The 19,393-nt window shown below is 46.5% G+C and overlaps 1 protein-coding gene across 1 annotated transcript in view; it reads right to left on the reverse strand.

The window, feature by feature from the left end:
- Positions 1 to 19,393, reverse strand: part of OPRL1 (opioid related nociceptin receptor 1) — a 433,120-nt gene that overhangs the window by 57,539 nt on the left and 356,188 nt on the right. Inside the window, exon 3 of the mRNA XM_069650835.1 lies at positions 11,779 to 12,134. Coding sequence (XP_069506936.1) covers positions 11,779 to 12,134 — 356 coding nt within the window. The remainder of the gene's footprint in view (positions 1 to 11,778; positions 12,135 to 19,393) is intronic.

Genomic DNA, 19,393 nt, shown 5'->3' on the forward strand with positions numbered 1-19,393 from the left:
TCACATGGATCTCCTCCTTCATCTCTAATTGCTCGCAAATTATGCTCCTGCACCCTTTCACCTCTGAATCCTTCCCAGTGTTGAAAGGGGTCCCAAGGGGAGCATCCCTACCTCCCCTCCTCTTCAATATCTATCTCAGCCAACTCCCCGCACTCATCTGCTCCCACAATCTCACCTGCTACAGTTACACACACAATACCCAGATCATCCTCAAAATTCCAAAACTACCAGGCTCCACCTGCCCAGATCTGCCATCATGCCTCTTGGATATTGACCACTGGATTAGCACCAACCACCTCATCCTCAACCCTGGGAATACAGAAATCCTAGTCTGCACTCCTTCCCCAACCTGCCCCCTGGCAGCACTCTCTAGTCCCGGCCCCCGGCGCCCCGGCAACCTCCAATTCAGTGAACAATCTTGGATGCACACTGGACACACAAATCCCCTTACCAACACCTCAACTCTGTGTCCAGAAGCTGCTTCTTCCACCTACGCATCATCAGGCATATCTTCACTTACCTCACCTATCAACACCGAATATCTGACATCCTCACCATCATCCTCTCCTTCTTAGACTATGTAAACTGTCTTTATCTGGGTGGGATACTTTGTTGGAGTGAACAACTGTTAGAAATACAGTAGAAATGAATTGGAATTTTGTCCAAGATCTTAAAATCATGAAGTTTTTAGGATGTCAACTATTTGGAATGAGTGTATGAATATATGATGTTAGGATGTTTTTATTTGAATTAATTAAAAATGTTCAACTATTTCTATATATTTTTTATATGTAAATCAGAATGAAATTAAAATAATGATTTAATATTTACTACTTTCTGTCTCGCTCTTATCTGTTTATCCTGCCACCGTGGCACCACCTTTTGTTTGATTTTATCTGAGTGCACCAGCGCTCCAACTTAGTAAACTCCAAAGAAATCAAAATGCTGCAGCCCAGCTTCTCATTACCCTCCCTCCCAGAAAACACATCAGCCCCACTCTGAGAGTGCTTCACTGGCTCCCTATTGATCGACAAACTACCATTAAAGCCATGTGCATTAGTCACTGTGCCATACACAACACTCACCCAACATTCCTCCACGATAAACTCACACACGACCGACCCTCTGGGACACTCATATCCGGCACAGCTTTTGTCCATGTTCTCCCACAATATAACTGCACAAGACTGGGTGAATCCTCCTTCTCTGTCCAAACTCCCACCATCTGCAACAGTCTGCCTCTCCACATCGGGGAAATAAGAGCCAATTAAGAGAGTGTCCTCTTTTTTTGATGTAGGGGCTCGTGAGGAGAGAACTGAGTCACAATAGAAAAAGAATTTGAGCAATCGCCTACTAGCGAAACAAAGAAACATTTCCATTGCATGTCGCCTACTGAAAATTACGAGCTTCATGAATAGCAGATATAATACGATTTTGTATGCTTGCCAGATACGACAGATACACATTGGCTCTGTATGAAAAACAGAAAAATATGCTGTGATTTGAATACAATAGTGTTTGAAAACACAATATTACAAACCCGAAAAATCTTTGCCTAATGTGTCCTGAAGAAAACCTTTTTTGAACGATAAATATTGTACATCATTGAAAATTTGACCAATATATGGAGTCAACTATAAGGCTGGAAACAGACTTACCACTGTCGACACAACAAATACGGGGACTTTTTTGACTTGTGTTATTAATTACAACAATTGAAGTCACCTATTAGCTACTAACATCACTTTTAGCTAGAGTGTGTCTCATGACACACCGTCAAAATTCTAAGGCTACTATTGTCAAACAATCAGCTTTTTGTTGTTTCTCTTATAAGAATTGTGTTTAACATTCATGTTTTATGTTGTTTTCATGTTGAAGTATGACCATTGGGTCAACTTAATTCTTTTTATAATATGCTAAAAATAAATTGTGATACCTTTTTGCTAATCTGACCCTGTCATCTTTTTATATTTGCTAAAAGAGATGTACGTTCACCTTTGACTTGGTTGCTTGAACGAGCTCCAAAAAGCCTCCAGTGCCAATTTTGCTAGGTAGCTTGTGGGGTCCCTTTCTTTTTCTATTGTGCCTCTCCACATCTGCAGCATCGAAAATCACCTTCCATTCAAAAAGCCACTCAAAACCTGTTTTTCTCCTTCCCCCTCTTGAAATCCATCTCCCACTCTATGTTTTGATGGCTCTTCACAAACAAGTACTGGCCCAGATCCAACAAAACACCTACACTTTCATACCACTGAGATATATGATATGATATGTCATTCATAATGGGCCTGCATACAAGTGGTTCTAGGAGCGACAAGCAAAGGGAGGGAAGACAGAGGAAGACAAGACAAATGATCATACTAGGCCTTGTGTTATTCAGATTGTGCAAGTGTGACAACGCAATGTGCAGGGGGAAGGGAGACGGGGAGTGCCAGGGAGAGGGAAGTGCAATCAGGGCAGTGATGCTCTGAGTAAGTGCAGCTCAGGGCAGCACAGCTTTGGGTAAGAGCAATGAGGCAGGGGACTGTAGAGGTTACAGTTACAGCCCCTAAGTATGCAGAAGGCCCAGAGGCAGTGCAGAGGAGACTGATTATGGAGGAGCCTGGTACTCAGTGAGACTCTGAGGGCAGCCAAGTAACCCATCGGTGCAGCAGACAGGTAGGTCAGCAGAGGATTGAGAGAGAGAAAGCAGAGGAGAAAAGGAAGGTCTTGAGCTGCTTCCAGAACTTCAAGTGGATCGGCTCAAGTTTTCTAGTGGCAGGGAGGCCATTCCAGAGAGAGGCACCTGCAGAGGAGAGAGATCTACCCCCACTCTCTGCCTGGAGAAGCATTTGACCCTCAGAGAGTTGGAGGTAGCTGAGCAAAGGGCTCGAGAAGGAAGGTATTTTGGAAGAGAAAGTTGGATGTCATGCAAGCCCCGGCCCCAGAAAGTCTTGTGGACGATTCAGAGGGTCTTGAACTTGATCCTTGCAGCCACCGTGAGCCAGTTAAGAGATTTCAGGGCTGTCAAAATATGGTCTGTGGGCTTGAGGCAGAGGACACGTCTTGCAGTCCTGTTCTGGATTAGTTTCAGAGGAAGGAGAGTAGAGGAAGGCAGATTGAGAAAGAGGCTGTTGCAGTAGTCCAGCCTAGAGAGAACCAGGGCTCTGGAGACAGTGAGATTCAGGGGGAAAGTGAGAAAAGGAAGAATACCTCTGAGGAGGTGCAGCTGGTAGTGGGCCTTCTTGGTAAGCTCTGTGATGTGAGAAGAGAGAAGAGTGTGGAGTTGAAGATGACACCAAGGTTTTTTGCCCCACAGGAAGGCGAAGGAAGAGGGCTCAAGGAGGGCGACCAGAGTGAGAGAGGGAAATCAGCAGCAGAGGTCCAAATGAGAAGGGCTTCCATCTTATAAGGCAGAGATCATAGTAGGTGCATCAATCCTGAATCATGGGTTGATAGTTAGGAATGAGTGAGCGAGGAGGTTGAGGGGAGCCTGAACGAGAGCTGGATGTCATCCGCATGACACTGAAAGAGGAGAAGATAGAGATCAGGTGGGCCAAAGGGGCCAACTAGACATTGAAGAGCCAGGGTGAGAGGATAGAGTTCCGGGCAAAATCACATGCCAGTCAGGAGGAAGGAGGTCAACCAATCCGGGGCCTGGTCCGTGATGACTAGTTTCTCTCAGAGTTTATTGATCAGGATACCGTGATTGACTGTGTCAAAAGCAGAAGAAAGGTCAAGGTGAATGAGGATAGAAGGAAGGCTGGAGTCAAGATTAGAGAGCAAATCATCACAGGTGTTCAGGAGAGCAATTTCTTTGCCCCTGGCTGCTCTGAAGCCAGGTTCATGGTCATGGAGATAATTAACCAATTCAGTGTGAAGAGTAAGCTGGGAGATGGCCAGCTTTTCCAGGAGGTTGCCCAGGAAAGGAGTGATAGAGATTGCGTGATAGTTTGCCAGACAGGTAGCATCGGCAGAAGGCTTTTTAAGGGGGGTGCACAAGGGAGTGCTTGAGGAGAAAGGGGAAAGATCCAATAGCAAAAGAGTTATTGCACAATCAGCCAAGGCTGGAGCAAGGGTATCAATGTGATCCTTGATGGTTTTGGAGGAGCAGGGGAGCACCTGTTTGGACGACACATTCATAGATCGGACTTGTCTAGAAACATTGTTAGGTGTTCTCAGAGAGAATGAGGAGAAAGGAGGAGGAGAGGAAGGTAGAGGAAGAGGAAGAGGAGAGTGAGGACAGGATGTCCTGAGTTTTTAGTGGTGAAGTGAGAAGCCAGAGGTGTGCTGATGGCCTTGGAGGGACCAGGAGAGGCGAGACTGCAGAAAGATTGGCCAGCTCATTGCAAATTTTAAAGAGTTTGGCCATGTTGTTAGATGCCACAGAGACTCAGGCTTGGATGTGGACTCTCTTCTTGGACAGGAACGAGAGTCTGTATTGCCTTTGGAGCAGGCAGCAGGCCAGTTTTTCAGAGGATGTGCCCAAAACCATCCACTTCCTCTCAGCCACCCTGCACTTGCATTTCAGGGCGGCAAGCTCAGAGTCATACCAAAAGTTGCACTTGGATGTAGGCTTCAGATGGATTCTCATGACAGGGGCACAGATGTCCAGAGTGTTGATCATAAAACGATGCTGGTTAGAGAGGGCTGTGTCAGACTGTGGGTCAGCCACAGGAGTAGGAGGAGCAGAGAAAGTAGAGGTAACAGCATCCATTGACAAAAGCTTCTTACGCTGAATGACTGGGAAGGTAGGTGGCAGTGCTGGGTTGGCTTTGCCTGAGGGACAAGGCGTTTCAGGTGAGAGGAATTCAGAAAGTGGTCAGTCCAAGAGAGAGGAGTGGTGAGATAATTAGAGAGGGGGATGTCTGTGGAGATGAGAACATCCCAGGTGTGTCCGTCAGAGTGTGTCGGACCAGAAGATAGAATGGAGAGAGAGAGAGTGTTGCAGAGGTTGCGTGACGCCAAGAGGGGGGATTAGAAGCATCCAGGTGAATGTTGAGGTCTCAGAGGAGGAGAAAATGAGAGGTAGAGGCAATTAGAGAAGAGGAGAGGTCAGCCCAGTCAGAGAGGAAGAGGGCAACCTAGTGAGGTGGCCTGTAGATGGTGGCCACTGTCATAGAGAGGCCAGGCGAGATAGGGAGCCTGCAGATCAGGCCTTCAAAGGAGGAGTAGGCCTGCATATGAATGACAGAAGCAGGGACCCATTCTGGAATGATCACTGCCACTCCACCTCCGGGTCGGTACGTTCTGGGCTCAGAGAGGATCTTGTAGCCATCAGGGAGGAGAGTGTCAAAACATGTGACAGAGCTGGCCATGAACCATGTCTTGGTGAGAACCCTTCAATCCGATGCCTTTACACCCTCCTTCCATGCGAGGCAAGATCACCCTTCACTGTCCAATCTCCTTCTGCATCATAAGACTGTCCGAGCATCTTCAGCACTTCACATGTCCCGGGGCTCCCTGCGCTGGCAGCCTCCCCTCTGTGTAGGTGCGTGGGTCAATTGGCCTCCACCTCCACTCAAATATTCTGCGTGCTTCCATTTGTCCTTCCATGTGCCTAGGCTTCTCCTTACCGCTGGGTTACCAGGGACAGCATCTGCTCCTATTTGGTCCACTGCGGCGGTATAAGGCCTCCTGGACATGTGCCGTGTTCTGCTCTGTAGTTGGATTTGGGCCTCTCTTGTGTTGCAACACTGCTCCTTGATGTGGTCCTGGACCTGTTCTAGTAGGCCTCGTTTTTTCTCCGATCCTTCTCTGGGAGTGGCAAAACCCTTGCAAAACCCTAGAAAGGCATGCACCCTTCACTCTACATGTTCATAGGCACCCTGAGCCCCGTCGTTCCCTTTCTCTATCGGTATTCAACGCACATCTCATCTTCAATTATATCCAGTGGGTGCGGGAGCTGACGTCTATGCGGTCAATCCCCTCTGTGCCACATAATGGTCACCAATTTTTAAACATTTTATTTAATCTTTGCTGCTGGTTGAAGTAAAGAAGATTTGATTCATAATATGCACCCCTGTGTTGCTGCTTTGGCTATCCCTGCTTAAACCCGTGGTAAGATCTACTTTGTAGACACGTGGGCTAAATAGATGGTCTTCTTGCCCGATAACATGAACCAGTATTCGGGTAGATCCCAGACCATTCCAATGCAGCTGCTTACACAATGGAGGCAGAGTGAGGACTAGAGACATGCATGTGGGGGAACTTGTTTGACCATGGCTTTCACTTCATGCATGCAGTGATTCCAGGTTTAGAACAGCAATGCCAGTGCTCACTGTTGGTATTGCAGCCACCACTACCACAATGGCCAATGCCATTGCTCATTATTCTGACTGATTTTGCCTGGTTTATGCAGGCATATGAAAACTGCCAGAATCCCCCAAAATCACCTGGTTGAGTGGGACTCGTAATAGCTATGCCTCCCTTCCTGCATATTGTGTTTCTGCAGGGGTGCCATGAGGTAAGGACAATGCGGATGCAGGAAATGCCTCTGCAATCTGGCGTTTATTTATATATTCACAATATCTGCATTGAAAGGAAATTAGTCTATGACGAGGCAAGTGAGTGGTTATGTAGAACTATGTAGAACTCCTATGAAACTAAGAAGAAAGGGAAGATGCAGCTGAGATGGAGTGCATTTATCTTAGCCACTCCCTGGACTTCAGGCCACTGTAATGTAAAGTAAAGTGTAATGTAAAGAGCTCTTGTATAGCACACTTCTGCCACTGTGTGGCACCTTGGTGCGCGGGTCTGAAATAAAGGGGAAGGCATGCAGGGTTAGTGGGTGGTAGAGGGAGAGGCAGGTGCAAAAGCTGAAGTCTAAGACAAAATAAGGAATGCAGAGAGATGAGTATGTTATGTACAGGGCTGACGCTTAACCAGCGCAAAGCCAAAGGCTAAGATGAAGCGAAGAATCGACAGAGACGGCCAGCTCCTTCCGGTGCACTCTAGTGGGCAGACTACCTAACTTTTGCAACAGTGCTAGCGAAAGAGGAAATGCGTTTAACACATTAGGTGCTTGGGTAATAGACAATGGAGCAACGAGATCGTGTCCCAATCGATATTATCTAAAACGTTTGTACTTGGACAAAATGAAGCAGGCTGTGTTCGGCCTTAGCTATTGGGTGGTGCTGTAAGCACTGCCTATAAGCATCCCCGTTGCCATGATAAGTGAAGATAGGAGAAAGATGGGATGTGAGGAGGGAGGCACAGCCTGTTGGAGTTGTTTGGATTTATACCGATCCCTTGTCCGCCCATGACCAGGATAGTCCCTATGTACTCCCCTGCCCAAAACAGATCCCTTGAGATCTCTCTGAACTAGCTCTTTGCTTTCTGGGCAGCCTTATGACATATACGCCCTTATTAACAGAATGTTTTCCAATGGTGTTTTGCCATTATAAAAGGATTCCAGGAATTAGGCCCCTACTGTCTTCATTGAGTCTATAAGCCCGCTCAGGTGTAATAACTACGCCTCAACCAAGGGTGCCTTCAGCTACTTGATTTATAAGCAGTATGTGTGTCCTTGCACACGTTTTGGCACCACATCTCTGTTAAAAGCGAGCACTTAGAAAGGCACGATTGTGGGCTCTTTTATCAGCACTAGACAGGCATTTTCCGTTGAGTGCCATGCTAATGTCAGGTAGTGGCACGGTTTACCAGCTGGTGTCCTCTTACAGTCAGGTAGTACTATCATGGCAATGCCTGGAAAATGCCGATCCCATGTCTACACACAAGCTAAAACCCTCGGCTATGCTGATGCTTGCTGGTAGGATGTTTGCTGCACGTGTACATTTCTTGTTAGTTACTCTGCAAATATAGTAAATAGACAATGAAAAACACCTGCTTCCTGTTTGCCCTAGTTCTGGCTTTTTTTGAGATAATATGAATTTTGACAAAACCTGTTTGCTCAATTATGTTATGTTATGTTAATATTCATTTATATAGCGCCTTATGTGCTATTGGTATGGTATGAAGGCGCTGGTAGGTTGAACACCCTCGGGAACATAAATTCAAGTCAGTAGAGAGAATAGAGAGAGTCAAAAGTGTGTGTGAGCACCGGATATGTGTGCAGCTGGTGTGGCATTCGTGTGATAGCTGCTTCTTAGTGGTAGGTGTGGTGGTTGGGAGATCAAGAGTATGTGTTTGCTCTGGCAGATTTTATCCAGACCGATTCTGGCTGTGTTTGGCCTGAGGAGAACGCCTAGGCTGGAGGGTGCGTAACCAGCAGAGTTTAGTTAGAGTGATGGAGAGTATGAGGCAGATGATGGTATGAGAACAGCTATACCGAATGGTGTCATAGTATCGCTGTGTTCTAGTTGGGTGGTGGTGTAAGAAGAGAGTGAGCGTGGAGACGTGATATGGTGGTTTACCTTACGTGTTTGAGAAAAGGCCGACTCCAATAGTTCCATGTACTCATCCGTTCCATGTACTCTGACTGTTCCATGCATTACGACCATTTCAAGCACTCAGAACCGTTCTTTTCCATGCTCTTTCAAACGTACCATGCACTCCAGACTGTTCCATGTAAGTCGCGCATTTCTATGCACTCAAGTCCATTCCATGCACTCCAACCTGTTCCATTCATTATAGTCCGTTCCATGCACTCCAATCGGTTGCATCCATTCCAATCCGTTCCATGCACACCAATCTGTTCCATTCACACCAATCTGTTCCATGCACACCAATCCGTTTCATGCACACACATTCATCCGTTCCATGCATTCATCCGCTCCACATATTTATCCACTCCACGCATTCATCAACTCCACGCACTCATCCGCTCCATGCATTCATCCACTCCACACACTCCAGTCCGATCCATGCACACCAATCCGTTCCATGCACACCAATCCGTTCCAAGCACCCAACATCAGCTCCACTCTATTATCCACTCACACAACCTACATCTGCACCACAACCTACATCCAGGCACTCATCCACTCCACGCATTCATCCGCTCCACGCACTCGTCCGTTCTCCGCACTCACCTCTTCTCCACACTCGCCCGCTCAATGCACACTACCGCTCTATGCACTCGCCCGCTCTATACACTCGCCTGCTCTACGCACTCGCCCGCTCTATGCACTCGTCCGCTCTACGCATTCTTCCGCTGTACGCATTCCATTTCTCCGCACTACGCACTGATCCGCTCTACGCACTGATCCACTCTGTGCACCGATCCACTCTGTGCATTCATCTAATTCATCCGCTCTTACGCACTCATCCACTCTAGGCACTCATCCACTCTACGCATTCATCCGCTCTACGCATTCATCCGCTCTACACATTCATCCACTCTACACACTCATCTGCTCTGTGCACTCATCCGCTCTGCGCACTCATCCACTCTACGCACACATCCGCTCTATGCACTCATCCGCTCTACACAGTCATCTGCTCTACGCATTCATCCACTCAACGCACTAATATGCTCTACACGCTTCATCCACTCCACCAACTTCGGCCACTCTACTCCTTCGTTCATTCATCTTGCATTATCGGTTCAGCCCATGTCACTTGTCGTATGCACTCGATCCATTCCTTGCTCTCCATCAGTCCCATGCACTATACCCGTCTTATGTAGTCAAATCCTCTATTCTGTACTTTTCATTTATACCATGCACTTAAACATTCCGTTCCATCTGTCTGTCTACTCATCAGTCTCGTATATCCATCTTTCGATCCGCTCCACTTTATTCATTTCATCCATTCTATTCCTTTTCGTCCATTGCAATCATTACATCCTTTTCATTAATGTCAAGCGCATTACTGTATTCACACAATGTATTCTTTTTTTCCACCTCACTGCTTTGATCTAGTTTACTCATTTTATACTGTTTGTCTTTTAGTTTACATTGGAGGTTAGTTGTTGTTTTCTCGCTTGGATCTTGATGTTGTATTGTTATTTGTCTTATTGTTATTTAAGATCTAGTAGTTTGGGTTAGTTGAGTTGTTGATATCCACTTCATTCCTCACATCCATATTGTTCCTCTTATCCATTACATTTATTTGTCCATTCCCATCATTTCATCCACTTTACTGCTCTCGTACACCGCATTCTTTTTTTCTACTTCGCTGGTTTGATCCATTCTGTAATTCCTAAATACCAAAACTGATGCTCAACGCATGTGATCTTTCCCTTTTCGCGGAACAAAGTGCATATTGTCTGACCACAGGGACGGGTAGGGCGCAATAATTTCCAAGCTATTGCATGGCTTTGGAGTGAAGGCATTGGCTAGTCTTGATGCCATCTGGAAAGTTACAAGCAAGCTCAGGCCTGAGACGTTCCTATCCTCAGGTTTGGCTGAGCAGGGGCTTATTTTAAATTGATTCATGGAGGCCCCCTGTTGCGTGTCTGCACGGAAAAAGCTTAAATACATGCCAAAAAGGAACCTTGTCAAAAAGGAGATGCACATCTAGACCTGAATGCATATTTGCATTCTGGGTCTTGAAGTCCTGGATTTACAATTTTATTTTATTTATTTAATTGGTTATTTATAACACGCTTAATCCCCGCAGGATCGAACCTCTGTTTCTCTGCATCGTCTTGTGAAAAGCAAAACTACAAACCCCAAAATGCGAAGAATGTACATTTACAAAATGACATGTGTATTTCAGCAAATACGCATGCCCCTCACAATGTAATTACAGTTAACGCATAGTAGCTCAAACTAATAGAACATTAAATTAATTGTTAGTGGAAAGAAATGAGATGGGACTCAAGACAAGGGAAGTGGGACTCTATCTGATTTCATGAGACCCCCAGGCAGCACAGATGAAACCACATGCCTTGAGTAGGCAAAGCAAACGCCATGCTTTCTTAATGGGTCTATTGCTCGACAAATAATGCTCGAACTCATTTTGCTCATTTACTTTTTTGCTAAAATTTTACCAACAAAAATTATATGGTGTGTTGGGGTTCAGGTAATATTGGTGGGAGTGGGGTGAAGGGCGGGGATGGGTAGTGGAGGGCTGACTACAGGGCTTGGGGGTCCCTAAGTGGCTTGGGGTAAAGCGCCTATTGCTTTCTGAAGCTATGGCCCTGCTCAATAAATTCCCTAACAATGATAACAATAATAATACAAATAATAATGTCTTTTTCAATAGGAGACACATAAGATCTCCAAACAAACCATTGCCTGAAGAAGCCTGAAAGCCACACTGGTTACTAATCCTTACATCCCATCTCCAAATCTTAAAATTGGCCAGAATACTGGCCACCTCTCACCACTGGTGCCAGAACATGTCTCATGTTCAAGGGACTGGGACATCACGTAAGCAATGCGTCTGGGGTGCCCCTGTTCCCTGTTGTGCACACCCAAAACACACACAATTGTTTGAGGAATGCCTAATCATATGACTAGTACCATAAAATTTATAATTTTAGATCTTATGTTACTACTCCCCGACCCCTGAAATGATTAATGCTTTGTGATCTCACAGATACAACCCTGGTGTCTTTGATAATACTCATGTTTGGTTCTTGAGTACTTTGAATTCTTTTTGTTTTGGGGAACTCTGAGTGCTCATTTCTGTATCACTCAGCACTTTTGATGGAACTCGACCTTTAACCCCTTAACTGCTGAGCTTTAATCAAGTCTATGCAAAAAGGACGAGCATACTCGTCCTTAGCACTTGGTCGGCCTGTTTGACAACACCAATCAAAAGTTTTCTCTGAGGGAACATTCTGGCCTGCTTGGGTTCACCATCACCCAAACTATGGCCTTCAAGACAAACGTACCTATCTGCGAGTGTGAACCTCCCTCCCCAGAAACCAGGACGCCCAGTGCTCACCGTTATTCTCCATTTCAGCCGAGCCCATCACCATGACAGGCACGCCAATGACGGACGCCAGTGCCCAGATGCAGACGTTGATGATCTTGGCCTTGTGCGGGGTGCGTAGGTCCAGAGCTTTGACTGGGTGGCAGATGGCGATGTAGCGGTCCACGCTCATCATGGTCAGGGTGAAGGTGCTCGTGAACATGTTGTAGTAGTCGATGGCGATGGCAATTTTGCAGAGGACGTTGCCAAAGGGCCAGAAGCCCAGGAAGGTGTCGGTGCCCTGGAAGGGCAGAGTGATGAGCACCAGGGCATCCGCTAAGGCCAGGTTGAAGATGTAGATGTTTGTGGCCGTCTTCATCTTGGTGTATCTGAATACCAAAACAACAAGGCAGAGACAGATTAATCACACGCATTAGAATGGAATAACATTCAATCAATTTCCATAATGTGAATGGCCTGTAGGAATCGTCTAAGACAAATGCAAGAAGGTCACTCTCCATAAAGAACAGAGATAATGAAACCAGAAGGCACTTTGCACAGAACTAGCACTAGATATGAAATTAAATATCAGCTGACCGCATATAATAGACAATTGCAAGTCATGGCGGAGTTCCAGGACCTTAGAGAGTAGCATGCATGGACAATTTTCATTATAAGAGCTTGCTTTTGAAGCATGAAGTAAACCATTTGACGAGATATCCAAACATGAGGGTACCTTTTGCAAGTAGCTCTCCCAGTACTTAGCTAACAAAACTGCGATGGGGCTTGTAAGTTCCAATTTAGGCACAGGCGAGAAATAGTGTACATGCTCACCCTCACGCTCATTCCGAGGGGATGATAAATCCCCAAGGAAGTTGTGGCCCGCAGTTGCTGTGTACTTCCTGGCCCATTCTGATCCACATCAGTAAACCCCGTTCCCTTCTCTGCAGGCATGCCATTGGTGCATTCACAGGGCAGATGTCACCAATAGTGGTATCGTTTGATGCGATGCCGACCACCAGGGCAGCAACAGCTGCCTCCATCGTGCCATTTGTTGTACATACTGTGCCTGGTTTCCAAAGGTACGAGTTAGTTATGCACTTAACATCAAAACCATTTGATTGTGTGGGAAACATGAATACAGTGCCATTTTGAAAGACACATGAATGGAGAAATGCAGCAGGGCTTTAAGTGAGCCGAGGTTAACGATGGCAAAGCCCTGGCAGTCTCCAAAAAGTGCTCCTGAACCTGGGCTTTGCCGGGGCTCCCTTGACTAGCCCTACAAGCGCCAACCCCCTTAGGCAATCCTTTCCACCAAAGAGCTGCATTGTTAAAGGGTTGCCTACAGGCGTTTGATACTTCTCATTAGAAAAAAAGAAGAGTCGAGGGCACCAAAATGTAGGATAGTAGTTTCTCCACCCCTCCTTAGTTTCTTAATCAGAGGCACCAAGCTCTCAGGCGGCCTTTTAGCACAGCATATCTGCATGGTTAAAGGGCTGCATGACAGAATTGATGCATCTGAAGAAAAAGCAAAAGGATGGGGTATGGCACACTGCTATCATTCTTTTTGGTGCGTTCTTAATCACAAGGTCCGACTCACTCTGCCAGCTCGCCGGTGGGTGTCAGAGCCTATGATTAAGAAACAAAAAGGAGAGGCATGGTGCATCAAAAGAAATGGTGGCAGTGTGACCCCTCTACTCTCCTGCTTGGCTCCCACTGTCTGTGAGCCACCATAGCTAGGTCACACCCTCTAAATATATCCCCCCACACTCCCAGCCCGATTCTACCTCCCACTTAAAGCACTTAATTTGAAGATAATCCATGCCTGCATGTCTTACGTGGATTGGGAGCCCAGGGGATAGTATGCGACGAGTCTCAACCATCGGCTGACTTGGGCAATTAAAGCACTATGGCATATTCAGCCTCTTGATTGGTGGTTGGTGTCAGCCTCAGAGTGGTTGTGCTGGTGCTCATTGGGCACCCTAATTAACTGCGCAGGATGCAATGTAAGTAGGCCACACAGTCTTGACTGGCTTCAACTGTAATATTTATTTAACTGTTCCACCGAGGTTTACTGCCTCGTCACGTCACTTCCCTCAACCTGCCCCCTCCCTAGCCCTGCCTCACACATAACAATGTGGATATCCACAACGTGACACCTTCCCCCTTCTTAAACAGTCAACATATTAACCCATTTCTTCAATAAGTCTTACAGGTTTGGTCTTGGCCCTGACTGGCCGTCCTTCTCGTGGTGGTGGTGGGATGCATCTCGGGGGCCTGAGCTATACATCCTTCCATTCTTCAGCAGACGCCTCCCCATCTACCAAGTAAGAATCATCCGACTCTCTGTGGGACCAGACATTGGCGGGCTCCCCATCCGGCTTGTCGCACTCTTCCATATCTACTCTGTATTCCCAAAAATGGGATATATTTCGAGTGATTTTGCATCCATCATTGTCCTCTGCGGTGCCCTTCTCTCGTGTGACAGTGAGGGGTCCTGGTCCAAACCTAGAGTCTTGTTTCGGTGGCTGTGGTTGTGTCTGGCGTGCCACCACTCTGCCTCCTACTTCAACCGTACCTTCTCAAGCACCCCTTCTCGTATTGGCTGCAACTTTCATCTTCTTTTTCTCTGTCAAGTCCTTTTCTCGAATCTCTTGGTCAGAGGGTGTGGACCCAGCAGCAAGGGTCCCTTGGGGTAACTGAGTCCTCAGTCCCTGGCATTTGCCTGTGGTGCTGTGAGGCATGTGTCTGTAGTCTTTCAAAAGTTTGTATAGTGGAAATAGACCGCCAGCTCTTCACAAACTCCTTCCGGTAGTGGGTTCATCTGCAGAGGGTTCGGTCGTTGAGGTGCTGCTACTGCACAGCAAATGGCACAGTTCTTTAGTGTTTCTACAACCTACCTGTCCAGCTCTCGGAACCATATCTTTTACCGCAGTAGCTTCTTTGTCGACACCACCCCACAATGCCCTTTGTGTGCCAGATTCACAACCTGCTGGCGCAGTTACTTGGGCAGAACAATCTTGCACCCCTCCGTGACAATGTGGTCTCCAGTGACGGTGAGCTCATCCTGCACCAGCGTCATGTTTTTGACATCATGTTGAGACAAGCCATCAAGGTGTTTTTAGCCATGACCTTTGTGTGCTTCATTCTCCCTTGGCCTTCCCGAAGTATTTCTGTTGTGTGGGTGTCAGGCTGCAGCTGGCATCGGACACAACCCTTTTGATGTGCAGGATCTTGGGGTCATATTGAAGCAACTCTTTGCCAAAGCCCACCGGGCTGGCGTGAGCGGTCACCTCTGTTTCCTTTGATGAGCTGAAATATGCCATATCGGTGCAGGATGCAATGTTTGCTCGAATGGTCTTCAAACTGTATTCGCACCCAGGGGACCAAATGAACTCCTGGTTCCCTCCAGTCAGCTCATGAGCATAGTTCTCCAGAAAATGCTCTCTTTCTTTGACTGTTGCTCTCTGCTGCCAACACCTACCCCATATTTGGTGAGATGCACCAGAAAGTGCAAATAAGACAGAGGTAACTCACGGGCCAAAGGCATTGTTGGTGCCAGCCACGTGGCAGCCATCCACTGCAGCCACAAATGCATGTCTATCTCACCCCATACAATGAGACATCCTCTCTCATTCTAGCCAGACATTGCTCATCATATCTCAGCGAGCCAGGCCTCCAAAATGTGTATGCACCTTCCGGTTTACATCCATGTAAATATAGCACCACACTCCTTTCTGGATATTTTGCAAAAGAAATGTTTACGTATACGTAAAAGTGGATGTTCAGTTCTCTATCTTCATATAGTACCTTTGCCTTCTTTGCCAACTCCCTCTCTTCCTCTTTGGATCTGCCTTTACTCTGGCCTCCCTATGCTGTAGCAGACATAGGTCCATGTTCCCTCCCTTCTAAATGTTCTCTTTGTTAGCCGCCATCAAATGTGCTTTCAGGTACTTTGTAATTCCCATGTTAAGAATGTTCTTAACCTACCCTCCAATTTCGCTGTATACCTATCTTCTTCCCTCTTCTTTCATTCCTCATTTTCCTTCCCTAATGTATCACTGTCCGTTCACACTGACTGGCAGCTCCATTCGCCCATCTCCCCCATAACCACACCCATGTCCCAGCTCTCACCCTAATCCTCTGTCCTCTCTTCACCACTCTTCCCCTCTGCTGTGCACCCATGATTTAGCATGTTTGCCTTCATCCCACTGCTTACGCCCCTTCTCCAAGTTGATATCCAACATTCCTCTACAGCCGGCAGTTATATTAGGGGCTCAACATCCAACTGTTGAGCCGCCCTGTATTCTAGCAGACTGCACCCTTGCCTCATAAAGCTCTTTTCACCCTACTCCTGCTGCCAGGCAATCATCATCAGTCCCTGGTTTGTTAAATCTTCTCCTGCCTAATTGCATCCCCCTTCCCCAAATGTATCATTTCCTTACCTATATTCCCAAACATTCACCACCATGGCCAGTCTCCCCCCGCCACCTCTAGGGGTGAGTGTTGATTTCCAATGGGCGTGAAGGCAAAGATTTTCCAAGCTCTCCCCTTCCTGCAAACCTTCTACCAACCACTGCACTCTCAAGCCCCCTTACTCAGACTCTATATTGCTGATCTCATCTGACCCTGCCCCTTCTGAGTTGCCAGGGAATGTCGAGGAATGTCGAGGGGTGCACAGCAATGTCGTTCCCTCCATACCATCACTGAGATCACCATTGAACACCAGAAGCGTACTTGCTGGAGGTAAAAATCTCCCCTTTCTGCCTGTTTTCGGCGCTATTAGTGCAACGCTAATTGTGCCGGCGCTAATAGCGCCAAGAAACCCCCACTGGGTCCAATGGACCCATCAGGAATGGGGATATACCTCTGCACCATAACTCGGGGTCCGGCACAAATTGCGCTGGACTGAGTTGCAGTAACGTTAATAGCATTGGCCGGTATCCGGATCAATTAGCGCCAGGATACCGCCCAACTCAGGATGAGGCCCACTGCATGCAGACTTCACCAGAATGGTTAAACACGTTGGACAGGCAGTGAGAGGTGGCTGCGGGGTAAGGACTGCTGGAGTGGTAGTGTAAAAGAGGAAGGACAGAGGAATAGGAATAAAATAAAACAAGGAGAGAGAATAGGAATAAGCATGTGTTGTATATATGGGTTTACTGTGCTAGGGGAATGCCGAGTGTTGCCATGGGGATGATGAGCATTCTTTATATGGAGTCATTGGGCTGTGCATGGTTGAGGTCACAATGCACTGCTATGGAACTCAGGATTTGTTATGTATTGTATTTCGGCAGTTGGAGATCTGATGCTGTCCTGGTTGGGGGTCTCAACTATATGTCTGATACGTGTCCCAATAAATCTACTTTTATCCTCACCTGGTGTGTCTTGGCTCACTATAGCATGCACATGTGGAGATTATGAGTCTCATTCCTTAGAGGCTGGCGAATCCAACAGAAAAAGCTTGACCGCTACCATTTCCTCAAATCGGTCTCTTTGACCTCGATTTTTGTCATTCACTTAATAGAGTGAAAAAAGCACAGGAACCTGGTAAACCCTGAGATCAGGTGTCTGTCAGAGATGGATGAAATCACGACAGTTTCTAGACAACATAGTGCCCGAGGCAAAAAAAAAAACAGACTACCCCCCCCCCAAGTTGCTCATCTAATGCTAACCCGCACTGCACTGCTTCTCCTAAATATTTGAATCATTGCAATTTAAATATTGTTTTATTGATTTGTACTCAAAATTAATAAGTATACAATTATATTTGGAACAGGAATTATTTGTCTAACTTATGTTTGTGTTAATTGTCTAAATGAAGGACACACTCTTAGATGTTCCTGCCACAAAAGCGTCTTTTGCTGCTGTGTAATGTATTTTTCCCAAAATGTTGCTGTCAGTTGAACGTAGCAAGAGTCAATTGTGCTCCTCTGTTGGTGAACACAGCGCTTAGAGGCTGTTCCAAATGCTCCAGCAGAAGAATAGAAGATGAGTGTGAAATAGAGTTCTGCAGTGGTGAAAAAGAAGGCAGTTCCCATCTATATTAAGTATGATTAGTTTATAAATAATGCCTCAAAATACTTCAAAGCACTATGGGGAAGACCCGAGAAGTAGGTAAGCTATGAGGTAGAGCAGGCAGGTTGCCATATGAGCAGCGTACCTAGACGAAGTATAACGAATACTTGCCAAATGGTGTGAGTGCTTCAGCATTGAATGGGAAAACCTGGCATATGGTGAGAGTACCTGAGTCTGGGCTTGTAATATATTAAAAATGGCAAGAGTACTTAGGCGTTTGATGGCAACAGATACTTAATGCGGTGAGTCCCAGGGCATATGATGCTACCTTCTGGCAAACAGCTGCATGCTGGATGGATAGCTCATGTGCAATGTGGAGGTGACAACAGCATGCGGCAAGCTGGAAACCCTAGTGGCACCCACTTGGCCCTTCTTCATTCTGAGGCCGACGAAACCAGTACCATCAGTGGATAAAAATAACGCTGATTAATACAGAGCTTAGAAGTGGAACATCAACAGGAAGCTCTATGAATATCAACACATTATAATTATTGGATGCCAGTACAATGTCAACATATTGAAATGCCTAGATAATTGAGTCAGTTGCTGTTGTATGATGGCAAGAGTTGACCATGTGTGTGAATACCTGGCAATGATGTGAGTTCCTTAATGTATGATGACAAGACATTGAATAGGTTTTATAGTAACATATTGGGCCTCATTCTAAGTTTGCTGGTCCGCCAGTAACAGCGGCGGTAAGCTACCAGCGCCGTTAATACCGGACCGGTAAACTATGAGTTCTGCTAGCGGCTGCCTTTTCGCCCTCCAGGTCTGACCTGGCGGGCGTACCGGCACTCGCGAGCAGAGCATGGCGGATGCACCGGCACCGTTCAAGGTATGGGGCTCAATGGGAATGGGGAAGAATATTTTCCTGCGCCCGCGAATGGGCCATTACGGGGTCTGGCAAGGCCGTAATGACCCGGTAATTGCCCATTTGCGTGCGCTGGAAAAAAAGTGATACTGGCGCCAGTATCAGGCACATGCAGTCAAAACCTATACAATGATTGTAACTTGTGGCATGTACATGGGCATGTGAAATCAGTACCTTCAGTAGCAAGAAAGAAAACCTTTTCTCTCAACACATGTCAAAACTGTTGGCTTCTGTTGGCTTCTACCTTCGCGCATACATTTTTTCAAAGTAAATAAAAAACACACACACCAACAGACACAGGACGCAATCCCCTTAAGGTAAATCCCCTCAGCCTTCAACCCTTCTATTTTTCCATCTCTCTACCCTTTTGCTAAAACTTAAAGCGCAGCAGTAATGTTCAAAAGAAACCCCATCGATGTTTAAATGACATGATACCACTCTTTTGTATTGTCTTAGAACATCCCACAGACAAGAAATAAATGAGCGTAGACACCTGCAAAAATACCATAAATGAATGCCTATTTGTTCCTTACTCATATTGGGCCTTCCTTTGGCCATATAGTTTGGTCCCCACTAATGCCCTCAAAACCACCTACTCCTGCATGCTTTCTCTGGCCTTTAGATGCAGTCAGCAAAAAAAAAAAGCCCTTTCAGTCCACCGTAAATGCTCAACCCTCCATGCTGACGTGCCTGTGCTAT

Source organism: Ambystoma mexicanum, chromosome 3p (assembly GCF_040938575.1).
Source record: "Ambystoma mexicanum isolate Mex_15411 chromosome 3p, UKY_AmexF1_1, whole genome shotgun sequence".
NCBI lineage: Eukaryota > Metazoa > Chordata > Amphibia > Caudata > Ambystomatidae > Ambystoma > Ambystoma mexicanum.